This window comes from Daucus carota, chromosome 6, assembly GCF_001625215.2.
Source record: "Daucus carota subsp. sativus chromosome 6, DH1 v3.0, whole genome shotgun sequence".
NCBI classification, from domain to species: domain Eukaryota; kingdom Viridiplantae; phylum Streptophyta; class Magnoliopsida; order Apiales; family Apiaceae; genus Daucus; species Daucus carota.
In genome coordinates this window covers 27,634,396-27,649,608 of record NC_030386.2, presented here as the reverse complement: position 1 = coordinate 27,649,608, position 15,213 = coordinate 27,634,396, and the positions used below count along the sequence as shown (strand labels likewise).

Genomic DNA, 15,213 nt, shown 5'->3' with positions numbered 1-15,213 from the left:
CTTATATACCTGAAACTAAAAAAGGTAGTTTGTGCTACTTTTTCCCATAATTAAATAATATGAAATAAAATCAGATTAAAACTTTCAAACTATTATATTTCATAAACAAAATCAGATTCTGAAACTTACCTCTAATATACCTGAAACTAAAAAAGGTAGTTTGTGCTACTTTTTCCCATAATTAAATAATATGAAACAAAATCAAATTAAAACTTTCAAATTATTATATTCCATAAATAATCTGAAATAAAATCAGATTCTGAAACTTGCTTCTAATATATCCGAAACTAAAAAAAGTAGTTCTAATTTTTGATATTTTTCATCGAAAAATTCCAGAAATTAGAAAAATAAAACGGAGCGATGTGAGAGGTGCCACCTACACGCCCCTCGCTTCTCCTTTATATAAGTATATTGATGCTATATTGCTATGCGATCTAGTTGCAGCACATACAACAGTGACCGTATAATTAATTATAGTGACGTGCAAAACAGTAATGATAAGTAAAGAAACGCAGAACTTCAAGGCAAAGCAATTCAAAAAATATATAAAAAAAGTGTAAACCCATAATTAACAATGATGGATTAAGTTTCAAAAAGAAAAAAAAACCAAAGATGGATTAGGAAAAAGAAATTCCGTGAGTGGCGGTATGAAGTGGGAGATGGCAAGTGGATTCACAGGTAAGCAGGCCCAGCCAGGGCAGGCCCAACTGAGTAGTTATTTTTTGTATTTTCAGCATTAACTCGGCGCGGGATTCCTGCATATATAAATAAAGCCTCCCTGTTGTAGCGCCGAGCACATAGCCTCCCTCACGCAGCCCTAACTCTCACTTCACGGGATATCGGAGATGAATACTCCAATTCCTCGTCATCCAAGCTTTTCGTTTTAAATTTTTGGCTAACATTTCACATTTTTTTTCTTTATATCTCAACTATCAACGTATGTACCAAAAGATCGAGAAATAATAATTTTTATCTGATAAGATCAGATGAATAATAAATATATATATGAATACATTCAGTTGAGATTTTAAGATTTTGTTTATAGAAATGAGGTGTATTCAACTTGTATATAATGATTTTATAATATCTTCAAAATCTCGTAATATTTAATTTAAAATTATATTTAAAAATTTGGTTATATCTAATTAAAATTAATATGATGAATTTCAAATATCAATAGGTTTTATAAGATTTCATAAAATGACAATTTTTATGAGTCATTCAGTGTATTACGAGTATATTTCTAATTGAAACCTCTCAATAATCCATGAGTTTTTGAAACTTGTGCTTGAATCTTCTGTGCATCAATATTTTGACGTTTATCTCAAATTCAGTAGATTTGACACAATCATAAGATGCAATTCATAAAAATACATAATTTGTTATTATTATATTAAATATTCAATTAAATTGATTCTTTAATTTATATATCTTTTCTCGATAATTATAGTGTTTGTTATTGTGATTAAATTATGGGTATTTACCCTCATCTTATCCTGCCTTTTCCAAACTTTTGACTTTCTTTGGAAAAAGAACAAATATCTACAAGATGCATAATTTTAGTACTCCCTGATTTTAATATATTTGTTCTTTAAATAAAAATTGAAAAAAATTTACTAGTAAAAATATGAATAATCTATTTGAACACGTATTTTTCAAATTTTACAAATAAATTTTATATTACAGTCAAAATTTTGCCAATCTAATATTTTAAAATTTAAAATAATAAATAACATTAAATGGTGGGAATATTAAATTAATAAAAAAAATTGATCCATAAAACAATCAGACTTAATCATTTTTATAAAATAACAATTAATCAAATTACTGATTAATTTTTTTTTGACAAACAAACAATTTTATCAATAGAAATAACTCATCGGAAATCTGCGCGATTAATCGGGAACACATTCAAAAGTAACGGGTACTACCTCCATCCCAAATTAGATGAGTTAGTTGACTTGATTTTGAACACGTAACTTAAGGTATAATTGATCGTATAGTTCTGAAATTTATTTTTTTAATATTTTTTTTGTAAATAAAACTTTTATATTTGAATTTTTATTTGTAAAAATAAAATTTCAAAAATAATTAAGGTAAATATGTAGTGAATAGACTTTAAAGTGTATTCTCGAAATTATTAACGAGCTCATTATCTACTTCGCGATCGAGAGAGTATTACTATACGTATAAAAATAACAACATCCTCATGTAGAAAATAAGTAATGATAGCTTCAATTAGCAAATTTACCACCCCGCTCGAGTAATGATAATTTAGGTACTGTTTGGGGTTGCTGTTGCAGACAGCAACAGCAGCTTTTTGCTGAAAAGCAGGTGAAAAACTGTTTGGTAAATCTAAAAGCAGCTTTCCCGAACAGCAGCTTTTAGCTGAAAAGCTGCTGTTAGAAAAAGCAGGTCCTCTCATGCTTTTAGAAAAAGCTGCTTTTCAGCTTTTGCAGAATGCTGTTATAGATTTCATTATAAAACCTCACCAAAATCATTATTTTTTTATATATTATAACTCAAAATAAGTAAATATCAAAAAATTACCAAACAGTTATCTGATTTCTACAACAGCAGTTATTTTACCAGCACTTTTTCTGACAGCACAGCAATTTTTAACAGCACTTCCAAACAGACCCTTAATCGGTAACGATCGGCGGACTCAACCTCTCTGGAGTCTCCTCCTTTTCACGTAATATACTCTCTCTCTCTCTCTCTCTCAATTAATCTACACTCATTCAGTCATTGAATTTAATTGCTTAATCTGTATGAATTAGTCACCCACATTAGTTTCAACCATCTTTCATTTATACAGGTGAAATTGTTGAAGTTTCAAAGCTGTGGGTCTCTACAAGCTGGCATTTGGCGAACAAAAATTACACTCACATATTCAACAGGAGGCCTAATGGAGAAGAAGAAGTTTCCCATAGGACCTCAACATTACACATTGTATGAAGAGATAGGACAAGGCGTCAGTGCTTCGGTGTTCCGTGCTCTCTGTGTTACTCATAATCAGGTTGTTGCTATTAAAATTCTCGATTTCGAGCGGGATAATTGTGATTTGGTACTCTCTCTCTCTCTCTCTCTCTCTCTCTCCCCCCTTCCCTCTCTCTCTGCTCTGCTCTTTCTCTCATTTTTGTTCCAAGTAGTATTTGATTATTTCTCTGTGTTTTGCATGCACATATACTACTATGCATATAAATTTGATTTGATTATACTTGATATCTGTGCTTCGATGTAATTGACTAGAATCTGTTAGACTGTTACTATTTTGTAAGTTCCTATACTATGAGGAAGCTTTTTTAATAACTGTGTTTTTTTTGAAAGAGCATAAGTAGAGGCTCAGTACAATAGGACAGTGTTTGCTTGTGTGTGAAAAGGGTTTTTAGGAAATACTATATGTTGTGTAGAGACCATTACAGATGTTTGTAAAATATGAATTTTATTAGAGCGGAAGGTTTTTAAGATATATTTAGTATGCATGGATGGAGGTCTGCGAGCAAAAATAATGTTGGAAATAAAAAGCAGGGTCTAATTAGCAGTATGGCATGACAAATTGCATCTTAAGGATGACACCTTTGGATAAAGCAATATGTGTGTGTGTGTGTATTTGTAACGGACTGTTTTTTTATATAACTTCTATGTTTTTTGTCCACAGAATAATATATCTCGCGAAGCTCAAATAATGAACTTGGTAGACCACCCTAATGTTCTCAAGTCACTCTGCTCTTTCGTGACTGAACATAATTTATGGGTTGTCATGCCTTATATGGCCGGGGGCTCTTGTCTTCATATCTTGAAGGCTGCATATCCAGAGGGCTTTGAGGAGGTTGTTATTGCCACAGTTTTGCGTGAGGTACTCAAAGCTCTGGAATATCTTCATCATCATGGCCATATCCACCGGGATGTTAAAGTAAGTACTATATCTGGATCTCAAATTCTTGTTTTACTTTAGATGTTCAATTCACTTGGCAGATTGTTTTTGCTAATGGTTTAATCCAACTTTTTTTAGAGTATTCGAAGCTGAGTATTTGACATATGGATCATCTTTCTCATATGTTTTATTGGCCTACTGCATGTATCTCTGAATTTCTGAATGCAGTTCATACAATCAATAGATGCTAGAATAGTACAAAACAACATAGAATCAGTAACTTTAGTTGATTTTCTGAAATATGTGATGATGATAATATGTTTTTTGAGTTCTTTAACTTTTTGATGAAAACTTCATTCCAAAGTGAAACGCATATCAGCTGTTCTGCTTCATATGATTATATTTTTGGAAAGCTGGAATTTTACGACTTTTTAATGTTATCCGTTATGTTTTCTTCAGGCTGGAAACATTCTCATCGACACTCAAGGTGCAATTAAGTTAGGGGATTATGGGGTTTCTGCTTGCTTATTTGATTCAGGTGACAGGCAACGTACAAGGAATACTTTTGTAGGGACTCCCTGCTGGTATTGTGTTCTCTATATATATTGATCTGCATTTAGTTTAGATCTACAATTTGTTTGTAAATAGTGTATTTAGGTATAGGCACTTTGTTTGGCAGTCAACAAATAATAGCATTGTATATGTTCTAAATGGAGGATATTTTGTCTTCTAGGATGGCACCTGAGGTTATGGATCAAGTGCACGGCTATGACTTCAAGTTTGTATCTTGATTACATCTCTTTTCTATTTTTTATGTGTTAAAGTCCTCAAGGACTCAAGTACTTTGTTTGTCAATTTTATTCAGAGCTGATATCTGGTCATTCGGTATAACTGCTTTAGAGCTTGCTCATGGCCATGCTCCTTTTTCAAAGTATCCACCAATGAAGGTAAATATTATCAAATGGTCTGTTTTCGGTGAGTTATGTTCTTCCCACTTTATAAAAAGTGAAATGCCTATGCATGTGGTAGGTTTTGCTAATGACCTTGCAAAATGCTCCACCTTGCCTTGATTATGAGAGGGACAAGAAGTTTTCCAAGGTATATTCAATTACTATATATATATATATATATATATATATATATATATATATGTCATAATGATAATGATCATGTCACTCTAATATATGGGTTTTTTCTGTTGTGTTCATCACAGTGTTTCAAGCAAATGATTGCTAGTTGCCTAGTCAAGGATCCTACGAAACGGCCTTCTGCAAAGAAATTATTAAAGCATACTTTTTTCAAACAAGCAAGATCACAAGAATATATAGCACGGAAACTTTTGGAGGGACTACCAGAACTAGGTGATCGTATGCAGGCACTTAAGGTTGGGCTATTACATTTTACACTGATGGGCTATCATGATGTTTGAAGATCTATAATTTGCAAATGAGGGTCTTGTTCGGGATGAATAGCGGGGTTGGTGAAACTAATGAATATATTTACTATTTACAGAGAAAGGAAGAAGATATGCTTGCACAGAAAGAAATTCCTGATGGGCAAATGGAGGAAATATCACAGGTTTCAATTTTTTGTGGTTAATCCACCAAAATGCCTTTAATTAGCTTTGTTTACTTTTTGTTACATGTTTAACATCCTTTACCTGTCATTTTGCTTTTGGTGTTAGCTTTATTGCATTTCGGTTAGTTCATCGACATATCTTAGCAGGAGGTTTTATATACTGAAAGACTATATATTTAACTTTAACACTTAAAAACTGTTGACACCTTTAATTTGTAATAGTATTCCTACATCCTGTTTATATACAAGTCTAAAGATTTTGCAATTTAGAATGAGTGGCTTGAAATATCTTGTTTCTAAATACACATATATTCGGTCTTTTACTCATCTGACTACCTGAGCATTAGGTTTTTTAAAATTTACTTTGATGATAAAATATGTCCTGCAATACCATATTGCTAGGTAATGTAATGACAAACTTTTATGTTAGTACCAGTGCAATACTGTCCTAAATGTTATTAATATATGCTGCATTTTTATCATAAAAAAAGCTTTTTTTGCAATGCTTTTGTGGACATGTTTACTTAAGCATCATGAAATTTGGAACCTTTTCCAGCAGGATGAGGCTTGTAAGCTAAAAACGTCTGTTGAATTTTTAGTGTAATAATTGTCTAAGATGCTTTACAAAATACAAATATGTGCAGAATGAATATAAAAGAGGGATTAGTGGCTGGAATTTTAACCTTGAAGATGTAAAAGCTCAAGCTTCCTTGGTATAACACTAGTAACTTATCCTCCACTCAGTACCTTAGTCTAATATAGTCAATTGATATATCAAATTTCTTACAGAGCAGATGTTTCTTTTTCTTTGTTTTAGATCCCTGACGAGGACATTTTATCTGACAAAGAAGTAGGAGAAAGCTCCAGTACAATTTCTGGGTCTGATAGGCAAGAGCAAGAGAATCAACTTCAGGATCAGTGTCAGTCTCTTAGCCTAACTTCTGAAGCTGCAGAAACTGTATGTTGATATTCTTTTCCTGGTGGCATATAAGTGAGCATGATTAAGAATCCTTGTGCTAAATGATGCTGTACTCCACAGGAAGATAATAGCGCGGTTCAGAATTACAGTGCTGCTCCTGTACCAGTCGACTCAATAGTGAGTCACATGTATGTCAATATTAAGCTAATATTTTACCATATCTGAGAAGATTTATTATATTATGCAGTTTCTTACATTATTTAGTTTAAAACTCAGTTGCACAAATACTTTATTATTTTATCCTGTTTTCTTTTGCAGAAATAAAATTGAGAAATCTGATGATGCTACGAGTCTTGCTAGTGCAAACCAGGGAATGCAGGTTTCTAAGAATAATTCTCCCTGTAATGATAATCACACTGCAAACAATTTGGTCGGGAACTCTGACTCGGAAAATAATGGGAAGGAGGTTAAATATACTCACACAAGGAAAGGGGGTTCTTATTGCAGTATTGATGGTCCTGGCACATCTCTTTCAGCAAGCAAAGGTGACAGGTATACGAATTCAAGGATTGTATCAGCAGTTGTACTTTGTATGTAGTGGTGGGTTGAGCAGTCTCTTTGACTGCACTGGAAACAACTTACTAATGCATGATTGCATGCTGGTCATCTGCTGCCATGATTCATTTTTTAAAAAAAAGGTTCAAATGTACTGTTATGACACCAGCACTTGTTTTTTAATGATCTCTTCGTATTACCTTGATTTCTTGCAAAAGGGAAGCATCTTCCATACATGTTTCTGCCATACTGTCACAGTTGTTTCTTTCAGCTGTACTTAAACCAGGCATATTAGGCTATTGAGTAATTTCACTTATGATTGACATGAACTGGGATTTAACTTAAATGCTATGTAATAACATTACCGGTTTACTATGAGCATATATACAGACAGCCATTTATAAATCATAATCTTTTTCTTGATCAAAGCAATTTGTTTGTGTATATAGGAAGGTATCTGGTAGAAGTAATGTCAAGCAAGTAGTAGAATCCATCTCCAACATGAACCTATAAATTTGATAGATACAATTCTTAGGTGCTATAATAAGGCCTTTGTGTTATAATTGTGTCTAACTCTTTAAAAGGTGATAAAAATATATTGAACATGTGTTCTACAAAACATCCAAAACTTCAAGATTGAAGTTATTATTACAGTGATGTACTTCCCACCAAATCACGAGGACAATAGATCCTTGTGAACAAGGAATACCATGGAATACTGCACACTAACTGATTTTTTTATCTGAAAGTTCATATGTTCACTTAAGCAGCTTAGCTGAGTTCTTTAATATGGTGTATTATTATTATAGTATATGTATAATACATGATAAATATCTAGTCTCCAACTCTGTGTTATTTATTGTGATAATTCTATTTTCTCTCTTCTCGTCAGTTAATCGGTGTTTGAGTTAAATGTGGGTTATTAATTTGATGTTTTTAATAAAGAATGTTTTATTGTTGTGATATACTTCCTTTCTTCCTATCACTTTATTGATATATATTTTGGACAACACTTAATCTAATAACTAGTGAAAAAATAAAAACCCTTGTAGGAGCGTATTAAATCTGAATGGAGCTCATGTTCCAACTGACGATTCAACATGTGAAAGTATTTCTAAAACGTCTAAAATGTCAGGCAAGTAATTATCTTTATTTGTTGGCTTCAGAAAATTAGTAAATAAAAGTATAACAGGAAAACTTTTTTGCTGACGAAAACTATTAACCCAAATCCTTTTTATATCTTACAGCAAATAGTGAAGAGCAGGATGAAAAGATAAAACCAGTTGTTCAACAAAGAGGACGGTTCAAAGTTACTTCTGTGAATGTTGACGTGGAAAAGGTACTATTATGCCCATGATCTATATTTTCTTTCTGTTAAACTTGCCATGTATTTAAACAGATAATAGTATATATGAAATTCATATAGGTTGCAGCTGCTCCATCACCTGCATTGCAAAAAAGTATCATCATGCAGGTTGGTTCAAGTGTTAAAAACTAATTTATTCATTTCAACGCTGCATTAGTATACTGTATAATTTTATTGCACGCTTAACCGAATTAAGGCCTTGGTTTTATATAATTACAAAAAGATTTAACCAATATATACAGAATTTTAGATCCAGAGGATGGCATTTTTGTTGGTTGGCTAGTGAGTCCTGAAATATATGAATTGTGTTGTAGTCACACAAATACAATTGTTTCTTCTTTCTATCATTCACATCTGGTTGCCTCCTTGGTCTTTGTTATTTAGATCATTATTTTCACTCAGCAATATTTCCAAAAAGCATTCCATTGTTTATAATAATGCAACATAGTTACTAACGATCAGCAATATGGGATGTAATATATAATTAAGGGGTTACTTTCATTTAACATATAGTTTGTTCATTGCCTAGAATTTGCAATGCTTTGTAGGTCATTTCTCAGGACCCATGCATTTCTATGCAATCACCATCTTGTGCTACACCACTGAACCAACTAGCAGATGCACTTTTCCCCACACTGCAATCCATTTTGCAAACAAATATTCTACAAAGGGTATGTACCAACTAAATATGTTTTGACTTCTTGACATCCATTTTGTAATTTATAGGTTCTTACTTCCTGTTCTTGCAGGAGGGTATTCTTAATCTAATGAAGCAGCTCTCTGATGGTGACTCTTCAGGTTTGAACGTGACTGCGTTTATTTATTACATTGGTTAATTTAAATGTTCAACAGTGCCTCATTATATATTTTAAATTGTTTTTTTTAATGGTTTCAGCTATTCGTCCAGTAGATGTAGGAATTACACTGAATACCAATGGCACAGATAAATCCTCGGTATGCGAATATGAAGTCGAATACTATTGTTCACCAGTACTCATTTTAGTGCCTGAGGTTTACTCTGTATCTTTTATATTGAACTTAATATTCACATTTTTCTCTTCCAAGTACTGTTTAATAAATTTTAAAAAATTAAGGAATAATCAAGTAATTTTACTAGCATATGCTAATTGATGGCTAATGCTAGAGGCTATATACTGGGCCTGCCACATAGTTAAGCAGAGAGTATGACATCCCAATATTCTTCGAGAATTTTGGACTAGAAAAAATTGTTTGCTTCAGTTCTCAAAATTTTCGGTGACTGTATTATTGATCTATGCCTTTTTTGTTTATTTGCAACTGTAGCAGCAGTAGTAAAAAAATGATAATCATTTAATTTACTTAATATCCCTTTGCAAGAATGTATTTGTTCATCTATGTATGCTCTTTCGATTTTAAATGAAGTGACAAGCGGCACATCTTTATATTATTTTTACCAAACCAAACATTTTGTGAAGGTTAAGATGTCCGCAGATGTTACCTCCAATATCAAAAGTAAAAGAGTCGGGAAATTGTTTTGACAGGAACCCAGATTAAATATAACAAGTAGCACAAACAAGAGAACAATAAAGGACAAATATATTCTTTATCTTATTACTTTTTGTTAATAGTTATTAATTGGCATGCAGCTAGAAGCAGCTCATGATAGGGAAAAGAAGTTGCTTAGTGAAGTTACTGATCTGCAATGGAGGTAATGATGTTTAAGATCATCCTTTTATCTTCTTGTTTAATAGAAGCTAGATAAGTTTAATTCGTTTGCTGTTCTGTAGGCTCATCTGTGCTCAAGAAGAGCTTAAGAAATATAAAACAGAAAAAGCCCAGGTATATGCAGTGTTATATTTCATCATCAAACGTGTAACTTTTTGTTTTTATTTTTACTAGAGTTTTACTAAATCGGGCTTTCACTTCTCAGGTATGATTTGTGCAATCAGTCGATCAAAACAAAGTTTCAATATAAAGAGACCCCTGAAACAGAGCATCTAAAGAAAAAAAGCTGAACAAATTATTTATATAATGATCTAGAGATGATTAAATTTAATTAGAGATATGTACTACTTAAACAGTAGGTTTTATAATATTTCAATTGGTGATGATATGAACTGCGCCCATTCTCGGCGCTTGCTCATTTCCATATTCTGCTAGATGATGTAATTAGAAATTTAATTCTTCTTAATACTCGGACCATTTAACTCTGTTAGGAGGACAAACATTGTCCTGTTATATGGAGTACAAGTTAATTTAGATATTTCAGTTCTGACTTGGTTTACATCTCTTCTGTTACATTGTTGGTACTTGGTATTGAGGTTTTCCATTCACATTATCACTATTTACTTGGTACTCCCTTCCCCATTATCCTCAATTTTCTATATTTTAATTTTTTTTTAAAATTGGATGAGATTAGGGGTGATCGTGATCCGGTTATGATGGTGGAACTTTTCATTTTTTGTTTTTATATTTATTTTTAGAAATAAATTATTTGTTTTTATTTTAAAAATATAATTAACCTTTTTGCCAAAAATTAAGTATTTATTAAGTAAGTAAAAAATCAAACTCTAACACATACATAATTGAAAGAATATTATATATTACAAATTCGTTTATTGAAAATAAGTTTTTTTTGAAAGGAATATTGAATAAGTGTTTATATCCTAAATTAAGAACTCCCGAACATTTTCTCTGTTAGGAATTTTGCGTATCCAAATCATTCATTCCATTTTAAAGATAAATTTGTATATTGTTTCTTTAATTAATTTGAACAAGAATGTCAATGAAGTTGGGTTTCAGTCCTTTTAGGATCGTCATCAATCAAATTCTTCGCCATCCAGTAAACCCCAGTTTGTAATTGCATAGACGTCTATACAGCTGGCTTTCATGTGATTAGGACGCCCATCCTGCAGCAGAAGAACAGATGGCTGGTTGGCCGGGCTGGTTCCGATTTAAAAATTCTTTTCAACTTTGTAAGTTGAAAAATGAACTGATATAGAGGAGGAGATATTTTAAGATAATTTTTACATCCGTAATAATAATTCACTGGAGTTTGGTTAAATTTTAATTAACCAATCATAATTATTCTAACAAACATTAGGCACGTGAATAAGATATTAATCATTCAATTTTGGTATAAGAAAATAAAGTGAGTGAACGAACTATACAATTGGGTTAAGATAGTGATTATCTTAATATTGTTTCAGTGACCAACTAAATAATTAATCTCATAAAAAAGTTAAGAGCTCTAGGAAGTTTTTAAAGAATTTCTGAAATATGTTCCGAGCACTAGTTTTTGATATCTTCTTTAAATTTGAAATTAAAAACTCCTTTCTTATATTGGAGATCCTCTGGTCACTTGTATAAATTCATGTGCACATCTCCTCATCTTATCTTCAATTCACTCAATTCGAATGATAAGTGAACTGCAAGACCTGAAGGTGTTAGCCAGGAGGATGAGCTTCTGTCATCTTATGTATTCTAACATCCAATACACACCTATTTAACCCTCTCTCTCATCGACAACCCTGCTGCATACATATCATTTTTCCATTACAAAACATGGTTTTTACCATGGTGTTTCTATAGCAAGTACAGTGGCTAGTGTACCAGCTTCTAGCAAATTCATGTTACCGAGCTGCAATGAAGTTAAAAAATTACGTGTTCTTCTTAAAAAATCGACCTCTTCCACCACAACAGCACCAGGCTTCTCCCAGTATATACCCTGGTGTAACGAAATGTGGAGTACAGAATAGAGGATCCGAAACTCTGGTCTGTGACATAGATGGTACTTTGCTAAGGTCACGATCTTTTTTTCCTTACTTGATGTTAGTGGCTTTTGAAGGCGGTAACTTGTTGAGAGCATTTTTACTGCTCTTATCATATCCATTCCTCTGTTTTCTGAATTATGAGTTGAAGTTAAGAGTCATGATCTTTATTACATTCTGCGGGCTCAGACTTAAAGACATGGACAGTGTTGGAACGGCTGTGCTGCCCAAGTTCTTTCTTGAAAATCTATATCTTCAAGTCTACGAGGTCTGGGCCGCCGCAGGTTGTCGAGTGGTTTGTACTAGTGTTCCCAGAGTTATGGTTGAAGGGTTCCTTAAGGAATATCTGAGTGCTGACAATGTTGTTGGAACAGAGCTCCACACTTCTGGTACACGTTTTACTGGTCTGTTATCTAGTTCAGGCTTGCTTGTCAAGCACAAAGCTGTTAAGGAGTTGTTCGGTGAAACAAGGCCTGATGTCGGAATTGGAGGTTCACATTCTCGTGATCAACACTTCATGTCTCTTTGCAAGGTAAAATTCTGCAACTTTACGTGCAATAGATACACACATTTAATTATACAGTTTTTCTAGTGTGTATTTATGGGCACATGCTAAGTACTAAGATACACAAGTTTGACTCATTTTGATTGGTTCTTGTTTTTTAATAAGGATGAACCCCATGCATATACAACAACAATACCAATCAAAATGTCCCAAACCTGTAAAATTTAGTGTTTAGCATGTGCCCATAGGGGCACACACAAACCCTTAATTATAAATGTATTATACATTTCAAATGATCCAATTATTACATTTACTTGTTCAGTTTTACCTTACATTCTTACAAGTTAGAACTACGATGCAGTATGAATAATAATTATAAACAGGGAAGGCTTGGTCATATGTATATACTAACTCCATCCCAAATTAGATGAGTTTGTTGATTTCGGGCACGTACTTTAAAGATCATTGATCGCATAGCTGCATTACTTATTTTTGAAATTTTATTTTTGCAAATAAAATTTAAATATGAAATTTTCATTTACCAAAGAAAATTTTTTTAAAAAAATTTCAGAACTATACAATCAATGTACCTTAACTTACGTGTTCAAAGTCAACAAGCTCATCTAATTTGGGATGGAGGGAGTATCATGCATCACGATCGTGCATTTGTGACCGTTATAAGTTATAACTATGAAATGATTGTTTACTTCTCCGTTGCTATCTGTATTCGCTCAACCCGAAATCTATCAAACATTTATGTGATTTCTACAACAAAACTTTTTCTCACAGAGCACTCCAAACAGACCCCAGCTGCAATACATAATTACTCTGTGTAAATAGTTATAAACTCCTTTTGTTTCAAACATTGAAATTAAATAACCCTCAACTAATTGACAGGAAGCTTATGTAGTGAGCAAGAAAGATCTGAAAAACCGTGCAACTATAATGCCAAAGAACAAGTATCCAAAGCCACTCGTCTTTCACGACGGAAGATTAGCATTCTTACCAACCCCCTTAGCCACCCTTGCCATGTTCATTTGGCTCCCACCTGGAATCATCCTAGCTATTTTCAGACTTCTCGCAGGTATTTGTTTACCCTACAAACTATCCATTTTGTTTGTCTGCATCAGTGGCGTCACCATTCAAGCCAAAGGCTGCGACCCGGGTCAGAAAACGGGTAAAGGTGTTCTCTACGTCTGCACCCATCGGACCCTCCTCGACCCGGTTTTCCTCAGCACATCACTAGCCAAATCTCTCACTGCACTTACTTACAGTCTAAGCAAAGTGTCCGAAATCATTTCACCAATCAAGACCGTCAAATTAACACGAGACCGAAAGATCGACCGTGCCACAATGGAGAGATTACTAAGTGAAGGAGATCTCGTGGTGTGTCCAGAAGGAACAACATGCAGAGAGCCTTATTTGTTGAGATTCAGTTCATTATTCGCGGAGTTAACAGAAGAGATTGTCCCAGTGGCTATAGACACCAAGGTTGGGATGTTTTATGGGACGACAGCAAGTGGTTTAAAATGTCTGGATCCTATATTTTTCTTGATGAATCCTAGGCCTGCATATTACATTCATGTTCTTGGGAAAGTGCCGAGGGAGATGACTTGTGCTGGTGGCAAGACGAGCCATGAGGTGGCGAATAACATTCAGAGGCAGCTGGCTGATGCATTGGGATTCGAGTGTACGACTCTTACGAGGAGGGACAAGTATTTGATGCTGGCTGGAAACGAAGGAGTGGTCAAGGACAATAAGAGATGAATCAGTAATTGTTTTTTCTTTTTACTTTGAATTATGTTACTCTTTGTACAGTACCACCAAATATTTGCATTTGAGTTGTACGAAAATTAAAATATAAATAAAATAAAGATGAATAAAGTAAGAAAAATGAAAATAATATAAGACTATTTGATATTGATGTATAAAATGAAGTATAGTGAATAAAAGTTAATTAATACAACGGATTAGCAATCCGCCTCTTAATATATTGAGATAAAATATTTTATATTATAAAATTTTACTATTTGATGAATATTGAAATGTAAAGAATTGAATAAAATATTAAAAAATGAAGAGTAATTTACACTTTGCACCCCATAAGTTTAAGCGTTTTTCCAATTTGGTCTCAAACAAAATTTTGTTGTCAATACGCATCCTAATCTTTGAAAAACGCTTCGATATGCATACCTTTGACCATATTTCGTCAAGTTGACCGTTAAAGTTAACGGTTGCAATGGCAAAACAGTAATTTTGTATGGAAAGAATTAGTAGAAGGAAGTCTACAAAATTACTGTTTTTCCCCTGCAACCGTTAATTAACAGTCAACTTGACGGAATATGATTAAAGGGGTGCATATCGAAGTGTTTTTTAAACATTAGGGTGCGTATTGATAAGAAATTTTGTTTGAGACCAATCGAAAAAGTGCTTGACCTTATAGGATGCAAAGTGTAAATTACTCAAAAATAAAAAGAAAAATGTAAGAAATAGATTGGAACTTAATCAATATCAATATACTTATATAAAGGAGAAGCGAGGGGCGTGTAGGTGGCGCCTCTCACATCGCTCTATTCTATTTTTCTGAAATTTTTGGATGAAAAATATTAAAAATTAGAACTACTTTTTTTAGTTTCGGGTATATTAGAAGCAAGTTTCAGAAAA

General features: G+C 33.1%; 2 protein-coding genes across 3 annotated transcripts; both read left to right on the top strand.

Moving 5' to 3' along the window:
* Positions 1-2,640: 2,640 nt before the first annotated feature.
* On the top strand, positions 2,641-11,945 carry LOC108225541 (serine/threonine-protein kinase BLUS1-like). Of its 2 annotated transcripts, none has more exons than XM_064080314.1 (22): positions 2,641-2,695; positions 2,819-3,067; positions 3,662-3,916; positions 4,337-4,461; positions 4,611-4,655; positions 4,743-4,824; positions 4,907-4,975; positions 5,091-5,261; positions 5,390-5,455; positions 6,100-6,168; positions 6,273-6,413; positions 6,495-6,562; positions 6,693-6,926; positions 7,982-8,064; positions 8,177-8,268; positions 8,356-8,403; positions 8,856-8,966; positions 9,045-9,093; positions 9,191-9,249; positions 9,921-9,982; positions 10,062-10,113; positions 10,205-11,945. In XM_064080314.1, the coding sequence occupies exons 2-22, from the start codon at positions 2,909-2,911 to the stop codon at positions 10,208-10,210; spliced, it is 2,046 nt and encodes a 681-aa protein (XP_063936384.1). In that variant the 5' UTR covers positions 2,641-2,695; positions 2,819-2,908; the 3' UTR covers positions 10,211-11,945. The 2 variants fall into 2 exon arrangements, with proteins under 2 accessions (XP_063936384.1, XP_017255920.1); XM_017400431.2 differs by having other exon boundaries at positions 8,844-8,966.
* Positions 11,918-14,531, top strand: LOC108225325 (glycerol-3-phosphate acyltransferase 1-like). The gene is made up of 2 exons (XM_017400165.2): positions 11,918-12,576; positions 13,447-14,531. Exons 1-2 carry the CDS (start codon positions 11,920-11,922, stop codon positions 14,314-14,316), a joined length of 1,527 nt encoding a protein of 508 aa, XP_017255654.1. The 5' UTR covers positions 11,918-11,919; the 3' UTR covers positions 14,317-14,531.
* The last annotated feature ends 682 nt before the right edge of the window (positions 14,532-15,213 follow it).

Bases quoted from the DNA above. Each gene is read 5' to 3' on its own strand.
- LOC108225541 (XM_017400431.2), top strand. From the start codon at position 2,909: ATGGAGAAGAAGAAGTTTCCCATAGGACCTCAACATTACACATTGTAT. The intron at 4,656-4,742 runs GTTTGTATCTTG...AATTTTATTCAG, and splicing joins GTGCACGGCTATGACTTCAA to AGCTGATATCTGGTCATTCG. The intron at 6,927-7,981 runs GTATACGAATTC...AAACCCTTGTAG, and splicing joins TCAGCAAGCAAAGGTGACAG to GAGCGTATTAAATCTGAATG.
- LOC108225325 (XM_017400165.2), top strand. From the start codon at position 11,920: ATGAAGTTAAAAAATTACGTGTTCTTCTTAAAAAATCGACCTCTTCCA. The intron at 12,577-13,446 runs GTAAAATTCTGC...ACTAATTGACAG, and splicing joins ACTTCATGTCTCTTTGCAAG to GAAGCTTATGTAGTGAGCAA.